Genomic DNA, 14,441 nt, shown 5'->3' with positions numbered 1-14,441 from the left:
ATTTGAAAAACTGCTTAAATTAGAAGAATTTCACACAGAGATTACAACAGAGCATAGATCCAGACAGCTTTATGCTTAGAGAGTATTTTTAAAAAGTAAATTAAGTAAGACCACAGTTAAATATTAACTCCTGAAAATATGTGTACAAACCTGGCCTTATGTTCCCTGCACATACCAAGAATAAGAACTCACTCTTCACCCACTGCTGTATCCCAGAGTAACAGGCATTGAGCTTTTCTGTGTCCCTTTTTCTTTCAGTCTCCCATCTTCAGAAGAAAAGCAAAGCACTTCATAATAGAAGCCTTAAAGCAGAGTTACAACTGAATTTTCAAGGTTATAATCTAATCACCAGGCTAATCAGTGTTCTCACTGACAAAAAGAGCACTGAGAAGTTTAAGCGCACCTGAAGCACAGCCTAACATTTTATATGGCATTCCTATAACAGCTCTAGCTGTTACTTAGGCATTACTAGCCAGCATCCCCTTGAGCCCCAAGAGTCATAACAGGACATTTACTCTGAATCATAAATTACTGAATCATAAAAAGTTGTCCCCAGCTGAACTGACATACATGCAGAAATATCTGTATTTTTCGTAACACACTGCTATCTAAATAAGCTTGACCTGACTTGACCCAGTTAAACTTCCAACATCTAATGAGAAGTTAAGGTAGCACAGCTGAGATCATAAAACAAACATATGCAATTGTTGGAGGACAATCACACGAAACTAAATCACTTCACAAGTCAATTTTGGGCACATTTCTACATTTTTTGAAGCAAAACTCATTCAGAAAATAATTCTGACTGAAGTACTGGCAGACCCAAGAAAAAAATTCACAGCACAGGCTTCCAAAAAGTTTTACTTCTATTCACTTACGTATAGATGCATAGATTATTAGCAACTAATGTTGCAATATTGATTTATCATTCTAACACATTGTTCTACACTAGAAATATTCTTCATAATTTCCTGTCCAAATAACACTTCTTTGCTTATTTATGCTATTATTAGAAGTAATGGAAAAAAACAAGATAACCAGATTGTCCAGGCAATGACAGGTTAACAACAAAAGGTTAACTGAACGGCTAATACACATGTACATCTGATTTTAAATCTAATATAAATATTTCTGGCTATTGGTTTACAAAAGCTTGACCAACTACCATCTGGATATACAATATAACACACACATGCATGTATTCACCATTTCCACTACATTGCTGCTCCAGCTAAACAAGGAGCAACCAATCAGCTCTCATGCTATTTTCCTAAAGTCATCAGTGAGAGACCAGAGTAAACCAAGGAAAGGCACATGCTCTACAGAAGAACTCCAAACATCTCATTTTCCCCCAAATCCAAATGGCTTCAACTCATCCCTTCCTACCGTGGTAGCTCTCTTTATCACACAGCGAAGAGAGATGTGCATCACTTACATGCTACCTGTACATGACCATCCATTTTCACAGATGGCTTCCTGAATACCCTCACATACCATCAACTCCATAATAACTACTACACCTGTTGTTTCTACCCTATGTTCCAGCTCCCATATTTTTATGGTATCACATCTTCTAAATCATGGATGTTCCTATTTTTTCCCTGTCACAATCTGTCATTAACTACCAAAACGAATCTCCATTCTTGCAGGTCCAAGATTTTTTTTAAAAAAGAAAGACAAAGAACAGTGTTTTAAAAATAAAATTACAAGGCTTGCAAGCCAGAGAACAATTGTTTCTTTTAAAAATCTTGATTCATTTGCTATAGAAGAAGCAATCAGCACATATCCTGAGATATGAATAAAAGTCAGGGATACAAAACTAAATGCTAATTTCACTAACCTTAACAGTTCAGTGCTCTGTCTTCTTTTTAAGGCAGTTACCTTCAAATTAGGGAGTCAAAACTTTACAAATTTAATTAATGCAAAAACTTTACTCTTTAATTTACCCAGTTTTTCTGATTTACCATCTCGCTTCTGTACCTTGCAAAACAACCTTGATAATTTTATACTTACTGACTAAAATGGGTAAATATCTTAAGTGACTCACAACAGCTTCAATTTTTTTAAATAAAGCTACTCTGGAGATAGCATATTTCTCATTTATAATTATGGCTTGGAAGTATATTGGAAAGGAAGTATTTGTACTGAACCTAAGCACTTCAGAAGAACAGCAGGCTATTATAAGCAGGATTAGAATTACAAGTCAAACCTGTCTCAGAATGGAATGATTACATGATTATAGGACGGTTCTCAGAAGGAGAAAGGAATCATTACCACATGGTCTGAGGCATCTTGGCCCAACATATCGCATACCGTGTCCTAGCGCTTAATATTAAAGGAAACAGAGATCGTTATAGGTCAAATGTAGTCTCAGCCTAAATCAAAAATTATTTTCTAAACCTTTCAGCTTTACATTAACACTACTGTTCCTATGTCTAAAAGACTTATGCTTCTTATCAGTTCACAAAAGTTCTCAGACACACAAAACAAAAATCCAACCAAATGATGTTTCATCCAGAAAGACAAAGAGGAATAGCAACAGACTGCAGCATCAGAGCTCAAGAAGGAAAATAAAAACAAAGAGGGTTTTAGTCCCTTATCTTTACATAGATCTTCATTGGCTATGGTGCTTAATGACATTAGTCAAACATTTAAAGGGATACCATCTTCAGTCGTCCTTTATGAAAAAAAAAAAAAAAAAGAACCATATTTAGTAGTTCTGTTTCAAATTAACTTGCTGTTAAGGTAGGATAAAGCAATGCTTGTTAATACTGCTTTGCTTGTACATATATGCTGGTTATTCCAGCTGGCCATAGTTACTTTGTTCATGTTAATTTTCTCTGGCTTCTCTCCTGTGTTTTCAGTTGTGCTTCATTAGATGTTCAAGGTGAGATTATAATGAAGAAGATTTTAGTAAAACAGAGGGATTAAACAAAAATAGCAGACAAATCTATTCTGGAGCAAGATGCCTCTGTGCCTAAGCAGCTGCCCTCCTCCCTTCCACGTTCCACTGTCATGTAAATCTAGGAGGAGCAACCTGACCGACATTCAGCACACATTATTCATATTACATTGACAGTATGGGTACTCTCCCAGGAGCACCACCGCACTTCACTGGTTCTTCTACCTTATGAAGAGATAGAAGGACCAAATTTTATCCCAACACTTTATTTTCCCCTAGATGCTTCTGGTTTTTTTTGCAAAGAAACCCAAAGAGCAGAGCTGCTTTCTGTCAAAGGATGACATTTTCACTCATGCCCTACCTGGCCCACCCATTTCTACTGAGGACATTTTATACTGCCCATTTAAAGAATTTTAAAACACAAGTAAGCTAAAGTCAACAAAGCAAAACTTGGTGAACCTGTGACCTCTCAGTGAGGGATAGTCACAGAGCACACTCATTCACATGTTTCTGTCCCTCTCAGCAAAGTTTCATTTCTTTAACAAACTCACAATGAAACAGTAGGCAGACTGTGCGATAAGAAATAGTTTATCACTGTAGACAGGTAACAGGAAAAGCTCCCAAAAAACCCACCTGTGACTTCCCACATCTTTCTGTCTTGAGTTTACCCTAGTTTTTAAAAAGAGGGGATCTAAATACGTATTTTAACGCTTGTATTTGTCCTCTTTTACATTTTAGGATCTCAGGAAGCTGCGTGTACAGAAGGAGGGAATGTGCACTTCATCTCATCCTGGCAGCCTTTAAGGATAATCCCATTTAATTTTATAATCCTCCTTCTGCAATGTAAAACTTTAGCCTGTATGTATCAAATGGACCATGAATATTGCTAACAATCTTTTTTCTTTCCCCTTTTATGAAAAATTGTTGGTGAACTCTGTTTTCTAATGCTTATGCTCAGCACTGTAAAGGAGTTGTAATTGTCTCCAGTTCCTTTTGGGGAAGTGTCTGGTGTGGAAGCTAGTCAATAGCAATGTGTAACTGCAACATCACTGAAGTGAGAAGGTAGGGGTACTGTTTTTGGTTGACAAGAGGCTTGGTATTTATCCCATTTCAAGCTTGTATGTTGGTACTCTATGGTCCAGGAGATCTAATGGGGTAGCTGTCCTCCAGTTTCATTGAAACAAGAAGTCTATTAAGAAGTCTCAGAGCCTTCCACCAGGAGCTCACAATCTGCAATAACACAGTTTCCCAAAGCAATTTATGATGCCCATGAGTTGCCCCTGAGCACCTGCTCCAAGGGACCCACAAAACCAGGGATTCTCATGCTTGCATATGCACAGCAAATCTCAGGTTCGCTACTCACACACAGTGCAACCAATCTATGCATTCCCAACCAGTCTGTCCCCACTGACAGAAAAGGAGTTGCAACGGGCTTAAGTACTGCTATGCCACTGAAAGCAGCTGTACAACCAAAAGGTAGAAGTTCAGTACAGCTCTCCAAAGTGTGCAAGCTGTCCAAGAACTCAAGTATACTTGCTATGTCAGACACTACTTTCATTGCAGGAATCACTAGGAAGTGTAACTAAGAACTATATTTATTGGGAGTTTTGCCTTGTAAAAATATTTAAATACTGTGGTTAAAACCCTTTTCTGGGAGGAAAGATGTCAAAACAAGGATTCAGCCTTTTTTCATTTCCTCAAAAGTGACTGTGTGCAGAATTTTCGGAATACAGAAAGTATTTTTTGTAACTACTGTTCTATTACAATTTCATTCTGCTTGTTCTGAGACAGACAACCTGTAAAGTCAGACTGTCCTCAAGTGACAGATACAAAATGAAAACTTATAGTTTTGTAGAATCTCTACTACATATCCTGAATTTAAGGGTCTTGTGAATTTAAAATATCCTAAAAAATCTAAAATATTTTGAATACATCATGTGTCATTCCCTTACTACTACTTAATAGCAGTGATCGTCAAAACACAGTTTATGTCAGAAATTTTAAAAATACATTTCCTGTAAAGGTGCTACAGATTTGTTTCAGCTCTTACTAAAATAACATAAAAGTATTCCATTAGACAAAGAGAGCACACAGTTTTTTTCACATCCTAATTTATTTCAGTTTCATTGTAAAGGGAGGACATTACCATAGAAAGTATTTGTTAAAATATGCTGTCCAATGATATCTGGCACATCTCTGCATGACACAGAACTACTGGACATCCAGCCTTTTGCTGATGATGGCAGCATTGCTTTGGATAGTGCTCTTTAAATGCATGTGTAACAGCTGGAGTCAATCTGTGACTACTTGCTGATAAACTATAGATCAGATTTTTAAATACCTGCTTGTTAATGGCAATGAGGCCTAATAAAAGCACCATACACTTCTCTAGAGAGAGCTCTTCATTGGATTGGAGCTGTGTTAATATGTGTTCCCACCCAAGTCACTGGGCAAATGCACATTATTTTTCATTGCAATTAGTATTTGGCACTGACTCTTGGGGGATTTAGAGAACTATAAATAATGCTATTGACAATTTCACATTCTTAAGATACACTGAAAACACAGAACCACACTGATGAACTTCAAAGCTTCTCTCCAGTAAATTGACCCAGCTGGCAATGCTGTCTGTCTAGGCAGATCTCCACACAAGTTCTGTTAGAGAATCTGCCAAGTGCTGCAATGAACAACATAGCTGTACGAAGTTGCATTCTCCTATCCATCCTCCGTGTATACATTTTCTCTTATTTGCACTTCCTAAGAGTTTAAACATATAGCACTAATTTTGGTATAAGAAGACATCCCAATCCTTTCTCTGCCTAGCTGCTCTCTGTTTATGGCAGACTGCTTCAGTTAAAAAGACAAAGAAATACTGTGAAAACCCCTGCCTGTCACCGCATAGCCACAGAGCACTACCTGAGCAGTTCAGTGCTAAGAAAAAATGACATTAAATGCTTCTCTTTCTGAAATAAATGACATGGGGGATAAAGCACACGTTTACAGCTTTCTTTGGGGAAATGCAGTGAGACTACTTCAACTTCCATGCTAGCAGCAGAGCAGGTCATTGGTAAAGAGCCAGTAGGCAGGTTTCTTAATTCTAGTCCACAGTTAAGTTTCTCCTGGAGCATGCTCTAAAAGTACCATCAGTTTTAAGCTACATATATTTCCAGTTACAAATAAAACTATTTAACAATATTTCACATGCTTTTTTTTTCTTATTTCAAATATTATGGCAGAACACAAGAAAGCAGTAGAAATGACCATTTAAATAATTAATGGGTCGGCTCTGCAATTCATCACTTTCAGAAGAGCAGTCTCACTGGCATCAGCAGGACTGCTTACATTCTGGTATTTGGCTAACGATGAACAACAAGTAGGCAGTCAGCATGGAGATGGAGAATTCTTGGAAACCTCTCCTTATTAATCTTCCCTCCAGTGCAGAATCCTAAAAAAAACTCAGAGCAAATGTCACAGAATCACAGAATCATCTCAGTTGGAAAAGACCTTGAAGATCACCTAGTCTAACAATTAACCTCACACTGACCGTTCTCATCATATCCCTCAGCGCTGTGTCAATGAGCTACAAAAGGATGTAAGAACACACAGGTGTTTTACAAAGGAGTTGGATAGGGCTGTCACCACTGATCATGTGAACTCTGCGATTACACCAAGCCCATGGTGATAGAGTTCCTGGGCTGTCAGTGCATATCTCCAGTCTTTAACTTGATCTTAGAAAATATTCACTGAGTTATGTTTCCTTTCACTTGTCAAGACAGGTTGCCAAATGAAGCTAATGCTGGCAGTCAGAATTTGGTTAGTAATTACCTGGGAATACAGCTTCAATTTTCACTTGCATATTCACGATTAACGTGCTATGTTATGAATCCCGTTTCTATCACCCCTCCAGATTGGTTTTTGACAAATAGCTCAAGAAAAAACACACTACTGAAGCTCTAAAGAACTGTGAAATAAGAAATATGGAGAAGGTTTCATGTCATGCTGTATGTTTCATGCTTTACCCAACTGCAATCAGTGAACTATTCAAAGAGCATCTAAATCCCTCTTCAAGGGGATAAGGTACCTAACATCTGCAACAATATTCTTCCGTCTTTCTGACTACAGAAGGAGCAGTTAAGACTTCTACATAGACATTTTTTCAGTTTCTTGAATGTCACTGGCATGTCAGGTCTCTTCACGCCTTAAGAACTTGGATGGCAACAATAATGTCATGCAAGGCCTTTTTCTCATTTAACTGAAGATCTGGTATCTTTTCACAAAACTAGCCTTACAGCATCAGCCACACATATGTACTGCCATGTATCACCCTCCGCTGCACACAATGGCCAAACCTTTTCTTTACACTTTCCTCCTGTGCGGCAAAATCACTGTTGTCTTCAGACTACACTTATTTTCATTGCTGAATAAAGAGATTCACTAAAAGGTGAATCTCTTTCACTAAAAGGTACTATCCAAAGAACAAAATGGTGGAAGTTTTGTTGTTAGAAAGAAATGCTGTATTTCACAGTGAAAAGAAAAATTGCTGTGTGGAATCTAAGCCACATATTAAGGGACATACAGCCCATCTGTTTGGCTTTCCAAAGTGTATGCAGTGTAGAAATCCTAACGCAAAGTCTGCAAGGCTTTGAAATTAAGAGTATATCTAAGACATTCATTTTTTCTCTGAAATTTCTTAATATTTAAAATGAAAAAATATATTGTAATTGAGGTAACTACAATAAAGTATTTGTAGGTTCAAGTTTCAATGGATTTTTACATCTTAAAAGAGAAAATGTAGTTTGAAATATTGCTTGGCTCTTTTTGCAAAGCAAAGACTAAAGAAACAGGGTGGAATATGCAATGCATGTATGATGTTTTTTCAAGACTCTTGGAAACAGAGCAACTTACATATATAATAGAGCCCAAGCAATGACTGAATAAAGAATGACAAATAACTTCAAGATTTGTTGTGACAACTTTGACATAATAGCACAGTGCAATTTTTTTTTTTTTTTTTTAACTATGTGCCTGACACATCAACTCTGTCAGGAAAAACAGCTGCTTAACTATTTAACTGCAAACAAGACTATGCAGTTGAGGATCATGACACCACCAGTCAACATCTACAAGAGTTTCCAGTTTTATTTGAGATACACAAATAGTTTATATTTCAACTGCAGCTTTCTGAATGGGAACATGATCTGGGCACATATATGCTTAAATGGCCAGAAGGCTGGGAGTAAGCTGGTAATCCTAGGAAAAGACTGACTGAATCAAAAATTATAAACAGGACTCCTAAGGAACTGGGGTCTATTTGAACAGTGAATTTCAACAAATCCAGTCAAAGGAATTACAGATATGCAATGATGTACATCACTTTTGAGCAGGCTTCTGTGATAATTATCTCTACCAATTTCTTTGCATTATCATTTACCCATTCACAATGTAGAAGGGAGTAAAATTCTAACAAGAACAAGGAGTAGAGAAGTCAAATGCTTTTCCAGAACATAAAAATCCTTTACCTGATTGCTTTCAAACCACCTTCAGGTGACTTTCAGTATCTTTCTCCACAATTAATTCTGCTACCATGCTTTGGAAAATCTGACAAAATGTCAATAATTAGATGCCAGCCTCTTAAGAGATGTGTGAAACTTGATGGTTTCACTTTGCAGGAGTTCAGGCAAATATTTTATTTGGTGTCAATCCACCTATGTTCCCTCCTTTCAGTTTGGGTTTTGACTTTTGAGTAAGTCCAAACAGGCAAATGAATAAGCAGTCAAAATTTCCGCATTTTACATGGTTTCATTTCATGACCATGCAAATAAAAAACAGGCAGGAGTATCTTCATGAATCAACAATGAAATGAGTTAGATGTTCACATTTGAAAAGAAATACAAGAAAACATCTATCATGTGATTGGGGTGATTTACACCCATCTAGCCACCCAAAAAACCCAGGGTCACGATGATGTTAACTCTCCCTAGCACCATTACTATTTGTATTCTATAAAGTGCTGCAGGAGTGTGCATTTACAATGCTATATAAAGGCCCAAGATGAAAATAATAGTAGTAATAATTGGTTTTGTTTAAAATCCTGCCAGCATTTTACATCATCTCAGCTGCTTTAGACTCTTTCCATCCACTCCCAAGTATCTTGGGATTGCAGCTCACTGGATCACCAACTGCTGTCATCAGTGTGCCCAGTTCTAGTCTTTATCTGGTAAAAATCACAACTGATCCAACAGAAAACATAGGAGGTGAAATTTGTTTTAGATAAGGGAGGTATGCCATAGAAGTAACAATTCAAAAGGTCTGACTCTGTTAACATTTCTGCTGAGGACATACTCATTGCATACGTCTATGGAGGAACTGAAAGAAGGGTATGGAGTCCCAAATCCAAGTAACTACAGGTACCACATCTGGGAAGTTGTGAGGTAGAGAAAAAAGGCCAAAGAGATAAGATGAATGAAAGAAAAAGAATAATGAAGATGAGAAAGCAGACATAACCATTTGTAGAAGTTGGAAAGACAGAATAGTCGGAAAACAGAGATGCAGAAGATATGAAAGAACACAGATGAGGAAGGTAATTTTAGAATATAGGATAGGAATGAAGAACAAATGGATTACAGATGGACTGGCAGAGAGATGACGATACAGGGAAAAGGAAGGAGAGTGAGCAGGCAGGTAACTAATTACAAGCACATAGTGTAGACCAAGATAAAACTAAGGATAGAGATGGGAGAAGTTGGAGGAAAAAGGGCACAGGATAAAAAGGAGATCCAAAAAAGAAAGGTATGGGACTAAGAGATGAAAGTATATCTGGAAACAGGACAAAGAACATAAAAACTTTACATGATAAAGGCAGAAATGGGATTTGAAAAAAATTATGAGTGGGATAATAGAAGTACGAACGGCAAAACGTCTCAAAATAAGTACAGAGGAGGACCCAAGAGGATAAGAAAGGAAGAAGACCTCAGGAAAGGGACGGGAATGAAAAGCAGCAGATGAAGCTGACACTTGGATGGAGACCTTGGTGCTACCCCTGCATGCAAGGTCATCTTACCAATCCACCACAGGTACTGAAGGAGGCGAAGGAGCCCGGGTAGCGGAGGACAGCACCACTGTAGTAACAAGCTCTCTCAGGTTGCGACTGTGCGGCACCGGGTGGGCTTTTTCCCTCACCCCCGAGCCGCTCCTCCACGGCAAAGCCAGGAGCCAGGAAGCGGCTGTCCCTCTTGAGCAGCAGGTAGAGCTCCCGAGCAAAAGCTGGGATCCTCAGCAGGACCTCATCTCCGCCCTCCGCTGGAGGTGGTGGTGGTGGGGATGGTGGTAGTGGCAACTGAGAGGCAGCGCCAGACCCCTGGGGGAGTGGGGACCAGTGGTAAAACTCCTGAGACTCATACTCATCCTCAGCGTCCTCTTCCTCGGCTGCCTCCCCCACAGCCTGCACCTGCCCCTCCACCGAGGAGGAGACCGAGCGCACCTCCCGGGAGCTGCCGGCCACCGGGCTAGGTGTGATGGGGGCACTGAGGGTGCTGCTCCGGTTCCCACAGCTGGGGTCGGCACCGCAGCCCCCTCCACCACCGCTGCCACCCGCCGGCTCCTGCTGGCCCCTGCTCCACAGCGCGGGGAAGACGATCTCCCACTCCTCAGTTTCTTCTGAAGCATGGAGACCTGCGGGAAGGCCAGCAGATGCTTTACCTGAGTGGAGCACCCAGCGCCTGCCAGAAACCCACCCCGTGCCCCCCACGACACTCTCCTTCTGTCTCCCAGCCCGCCGAACGTGTGACCCAAACCACAGCGGGCCCTCTTCGGCGCGGCCGCGTCCTGCGGCCCGGCGGGCGGGCGGGCCCGCCGCTAGGTGTCCCCGTGCCGTGCCGGGCGGGACACGCCGCCGTCCCGGTAAGCGCCCCGGCACCCGGGCCCAGAGCCGGGCACAAGCTATGGTGGTACCAGCAGCGGGGGATGCTCTTCTTCGTGACCACCTCCTCCACGCAAGGAGAGCGGCGCAAACCTTTAATCATTTAGACTAAGTGGCAACTTTGTCATACAGCTAGAAAAAAGTGTTATCCTAGCAGGGAAAAACTGAACAAAAAGCCGCTGCTCTCCGCACGTTTTACAAGACCCACTATGATTTTAAAAGTGCGGCCCAATGCACGCACACCCCATGGCCGCACATTCGCGAGTGCAAGTACAAGTGGCAGATGCACGCACTTGTTGTATCATTATCGCTATAATCAAACTGAATTATAATCACTAATCAGTGAGGTCTGCTTATTACACACACTATATCACAATTTAGCCAAAACTGCCAGCATACCATCATTATGTTTATAAACACACGACTACACAGAATCCCCACCAGCCTGAGGCAGAAGACAGTTTTATTTACTCATTCATCCCACACACGCCAGGAACAGCACTGCTGGGATGACACAGATGAGTATGAAAATCAGTATCTCGTGCGGACTAGCGCATTGCCAAGGACCCTCACAGCGGAGGCACACGTTATCTGATCGCCCACCGCTGACAGGGCACGGGCAGAGCTGTTAAGGCGCCGAACAACGGGCAGAAGCGGCTACCGGCAGCCGGCCGGGCACGGAGGCCGCCCGAGGCTCGGCCCCGTCCCGCGGAAGGCGCGCACTTACCTGCGGCGAGCCCGCTTGACAGCACGCACAGCTGGTAGAAAACGCAGCAGACGCGGCTCAGGCGCATCCTCCCGCCCATCCCCATCGGCTCCGCGCCCGCGGGACGCCGCTGGGCGGGACAGGGAGGGCCGAGCCGAGCCGGGCCGGGCCGGGCCGGGCCGGGCCGTGCCGGGCGTGGAGCGCCGCGGAGCGCAGCCACCTGGGCGCCCGCGGGGAAACCGCAGGCGAGCGCGAAGGGCGCGTCCCGCCGGGGCGGCCGAGCGGCACCCCCGGCAGCGCGGGATGAGCCGCGCGCGGCGGGCGCGCGTGGGTGGGCGCGGGCGCAGGCAGGCAGGAGCGCGGCCCGTGCGCGCACACAGCGCCCGGCGGCGGGCGGGCAGCTGCGCCCCGGCGGCGGCGACCGCGCTGCCCCCGCCCGCCGCGCTCGCCCCCACGGGGCGGGACGCGCCGGGCTCCGGCCCGGCCAGCCCCGGCCCGGCCCCGCCCCGCCCCGCCCGGGCGGGCCCCCGGCGCGGCCCCCCTTCCTTCCACCCCGCCGCCGCACACCCCCCCCCCCCCACTCCCGCCGTCGCACCGCGCTCCCGCGCCCGGGCGGCTTCGCGGGCAGCCGAGTCCCGGCCGCGCCCCGCGGGCACCTTGCGCGGGCGCGGCCGCCGGGAGACCGCGCTTCGCACCCCGCACGCCTCCAGCGTGCACGCACCGCGTGCGTCCCGGCCGCGGGAAGGGCTCCTCTCGTCCTCACCGCCAGCAGCGCGGTCTACACAGCCTGCGCCTCGGGCTCAGGGAGCGGCGGGCGCTGACCGCTTCAGCTTGGTTTTGTGTAATTTGATGCTAAACTCCTTTTGCCCCCACTGCGCGGCTCTCCGTTGGAAACCCATCACTTCCCACCCCAACCCTGTCAGCAGACGGGTGAGTAAATGAGGAGTCGAGCAAAGGCTTTAAGTGCACATCTAACATCAGCATAAGCAACAAGTAAACACCTCCCTCTAAAAGCCTGATCTCTTATCACAGCTTCTGCTTCACCTACTGTGGTTGGTGTCAAAGGTGACTGCTGTGCCTTGGGGGAAAGCAAAGTAATCCAGTGCGGACAGGAAAGCCATGGGAGCTCTTAAGGGTAGGCTGAGAAGTTGCAAGAATTCTTCCTAAAAGTTAGTTGTATAAAATTTAAAGCAAAGCAAACAAACAAAAATCACATGTTAAGACTCCAAATAAAAAACACATTTAGACTCCACAGAAGCCAAATGCAGCTGGGGTTTGCTCTCCGCTGTGCAATAGCTGCTTGAAACCTATGCTGCACACACATGTATTCTCAACTACCTCCAAACAGTATTTTTGATTAGTTGTTTGCTTTTATAGGAAAAAAGTTACCATACAGCAGTCCCCTTTTTTTGGCATCTGAGCCAGCTTACAGGAAGAAAATCAGAGGGACTTCGTAAAGGCAGTTTAGGAAGAGGGGAGTTTTCCAGAGGTTGCAAACTAGTATTTGCATGATAATTAGGTTACCTTATAAATGTATTTAAAGTGAAGCTTTTTTCCCCAAGTAAATAACATACATACTAATTTACAGTGGAATCAGTTAATAGGCCCAATACTGCAGCCTTTCCACAGCAAAAACTGTCCTTACAACCGATTAGGAAATGCTGTAAAAAGCAGTTTATAAGCTCCTGTGCATATACTAGATACAAATTCTGATGTTATTTGTTTGGGTTTTAAAAAAAAAAAAAATCAGAATATATAGACAAGGTGTAAAAATACACAGAGAAAATCTTTACTTACGGTGCATACAGTTACATCCCAAAAGATATAAATTGACAACCCGCAGGAATAAGAAAAAAAGACATGGCATGTGCATTCTCTCATTTTAAAACTACAAATTGCTGTAACTGTTTTCAGTCTGCTGAAGTTAAGTTAGTCCCTTTGGACCAAATTCTGCCTCCCTTATTCACATGTATAATCTTACTAAAAAGACAAAAGAACAGGTTTTGTCAGTAAGGTAAGCAGAATTTGATGTTTTAACACAAGCTGCAGGGTGTAAAGAGACTGCAAGAAGCCAAGTGAGAAAGAATTTAATGTGTTTGACTTTAACACAAGCCTTTAAAAAAAAGAGGAGCATTTCAAATAAGCCTCCACATAAGAACACAAGGCAAGCTAAAGTCAACATGGAGCTGCAACAAATTTCTTTAGCTCGTTTTATGGTTGGTTTTGTTGTTTTGGTTTTTTTTATCGTTTTCAATAGTTAAAGGAAAAATATAGGGGGAAGTTCTCTATGCTTAACTTTGGGGAAAGTGCACTATAAAATAGAGCCCCCACTGGTGTTCGTTAGCTTAAACAAAGAGTCTGGTCATAGGTTACTACTGGTAGACGGTATTGTAGCCCACCACATGCTAACTGTCGTCACTGTGAAACCAGTGCAGAGAAGTCTATGTCTAAAAGAATAAGAATTAAAAGAACAAAACAATGCTTTCATACTGCAATTATTTGCAGAGAGAAAAATATTGTATCCACATGTACTGTACAAAAGACTTTATTTTCTTAATCACAGAGCCACCAAAACTCTGCAATATAGCTTTTGTTTTACAGAACATACTGCATATGGGTTAGTATTAACTATGCCTTTGTGAAAATGGAGGGAATAGTATCTTCAAACTCAGTATAGAGCAAAATGAAAAATGTTTGATTTGCTCCAGTAGATTCTTAAAACTACACTTCCTATCTGAAAGGTCTAAGGCTTTTGACTCGTGTGGAATCATAAATACACTAAGTAAAGAATGTGTTGATTTGTGAAGTATAACAATGATCCAGACCATCTCACTGACATGAGACAAAAATGACAGAAAATGAGGTACAGAATGCATCCTCATCAGTCCTTCCTGACTGAGATAAATCAGCCTAAT

At 42.6% G+C, this 14,441-nt stretch overlaps 1 protein-coding gene across 4 annotated transcripts in view; it reads right to left on the bottom strand.

Annotated features, from left to right (window-relative positions):
• ADAMTS19 (ADAM metallopeptidase with thrombospondin type 1 motif 19) overlaps positions 1-11,650 on the bottom strand; it is a 148,084-nt gene extending 136,434 nt beyond the window's left edge. For all 4 annotated transcript variants that reach the window (XM_074931477.1, XM_074931480.1, XM_074931479.1 and 1 more), the window contains exons 1-2: positions 11,548-11,650; positions 9,963-10,573 (exon numbers count right to left, since the gene is read on the bottom strand). In XM_074931477.1, coding sequence (XP_074787578.1) covers positions 9,963-10,573; positions 11,548-11,632 — 696 coding nt within the window. In that variant the 5' untranslated portion in view covers positions 11,633-11,650. The remainder of the gene's footprint in view (positions 1-9,962; positions 10,574-11,547) is intronic.
• Positions 11,651-14,441: the final 2,791 nt, after the last annotated feature.

The sequence above is a fragment of the Athene noctua genome, chromosome Z (genome assembly GCF_965140245.1).
Source record: "Athene noctua chromosome Z, bAthNoc1.hap1.1, whole genome shotgun sequence".
In the NCBI taxonomy this organism is placed as follows: Eukaryota; Metazoa; Chordata; class Aves; order Strigiformes; family Strigidae; genus Athene; species Athene noctua.
The sequence above is the reverse complement of the archived record's forward strand: the minus strand, read 5'-3'. Positions and strand labels throughout refer to the sequence as shown.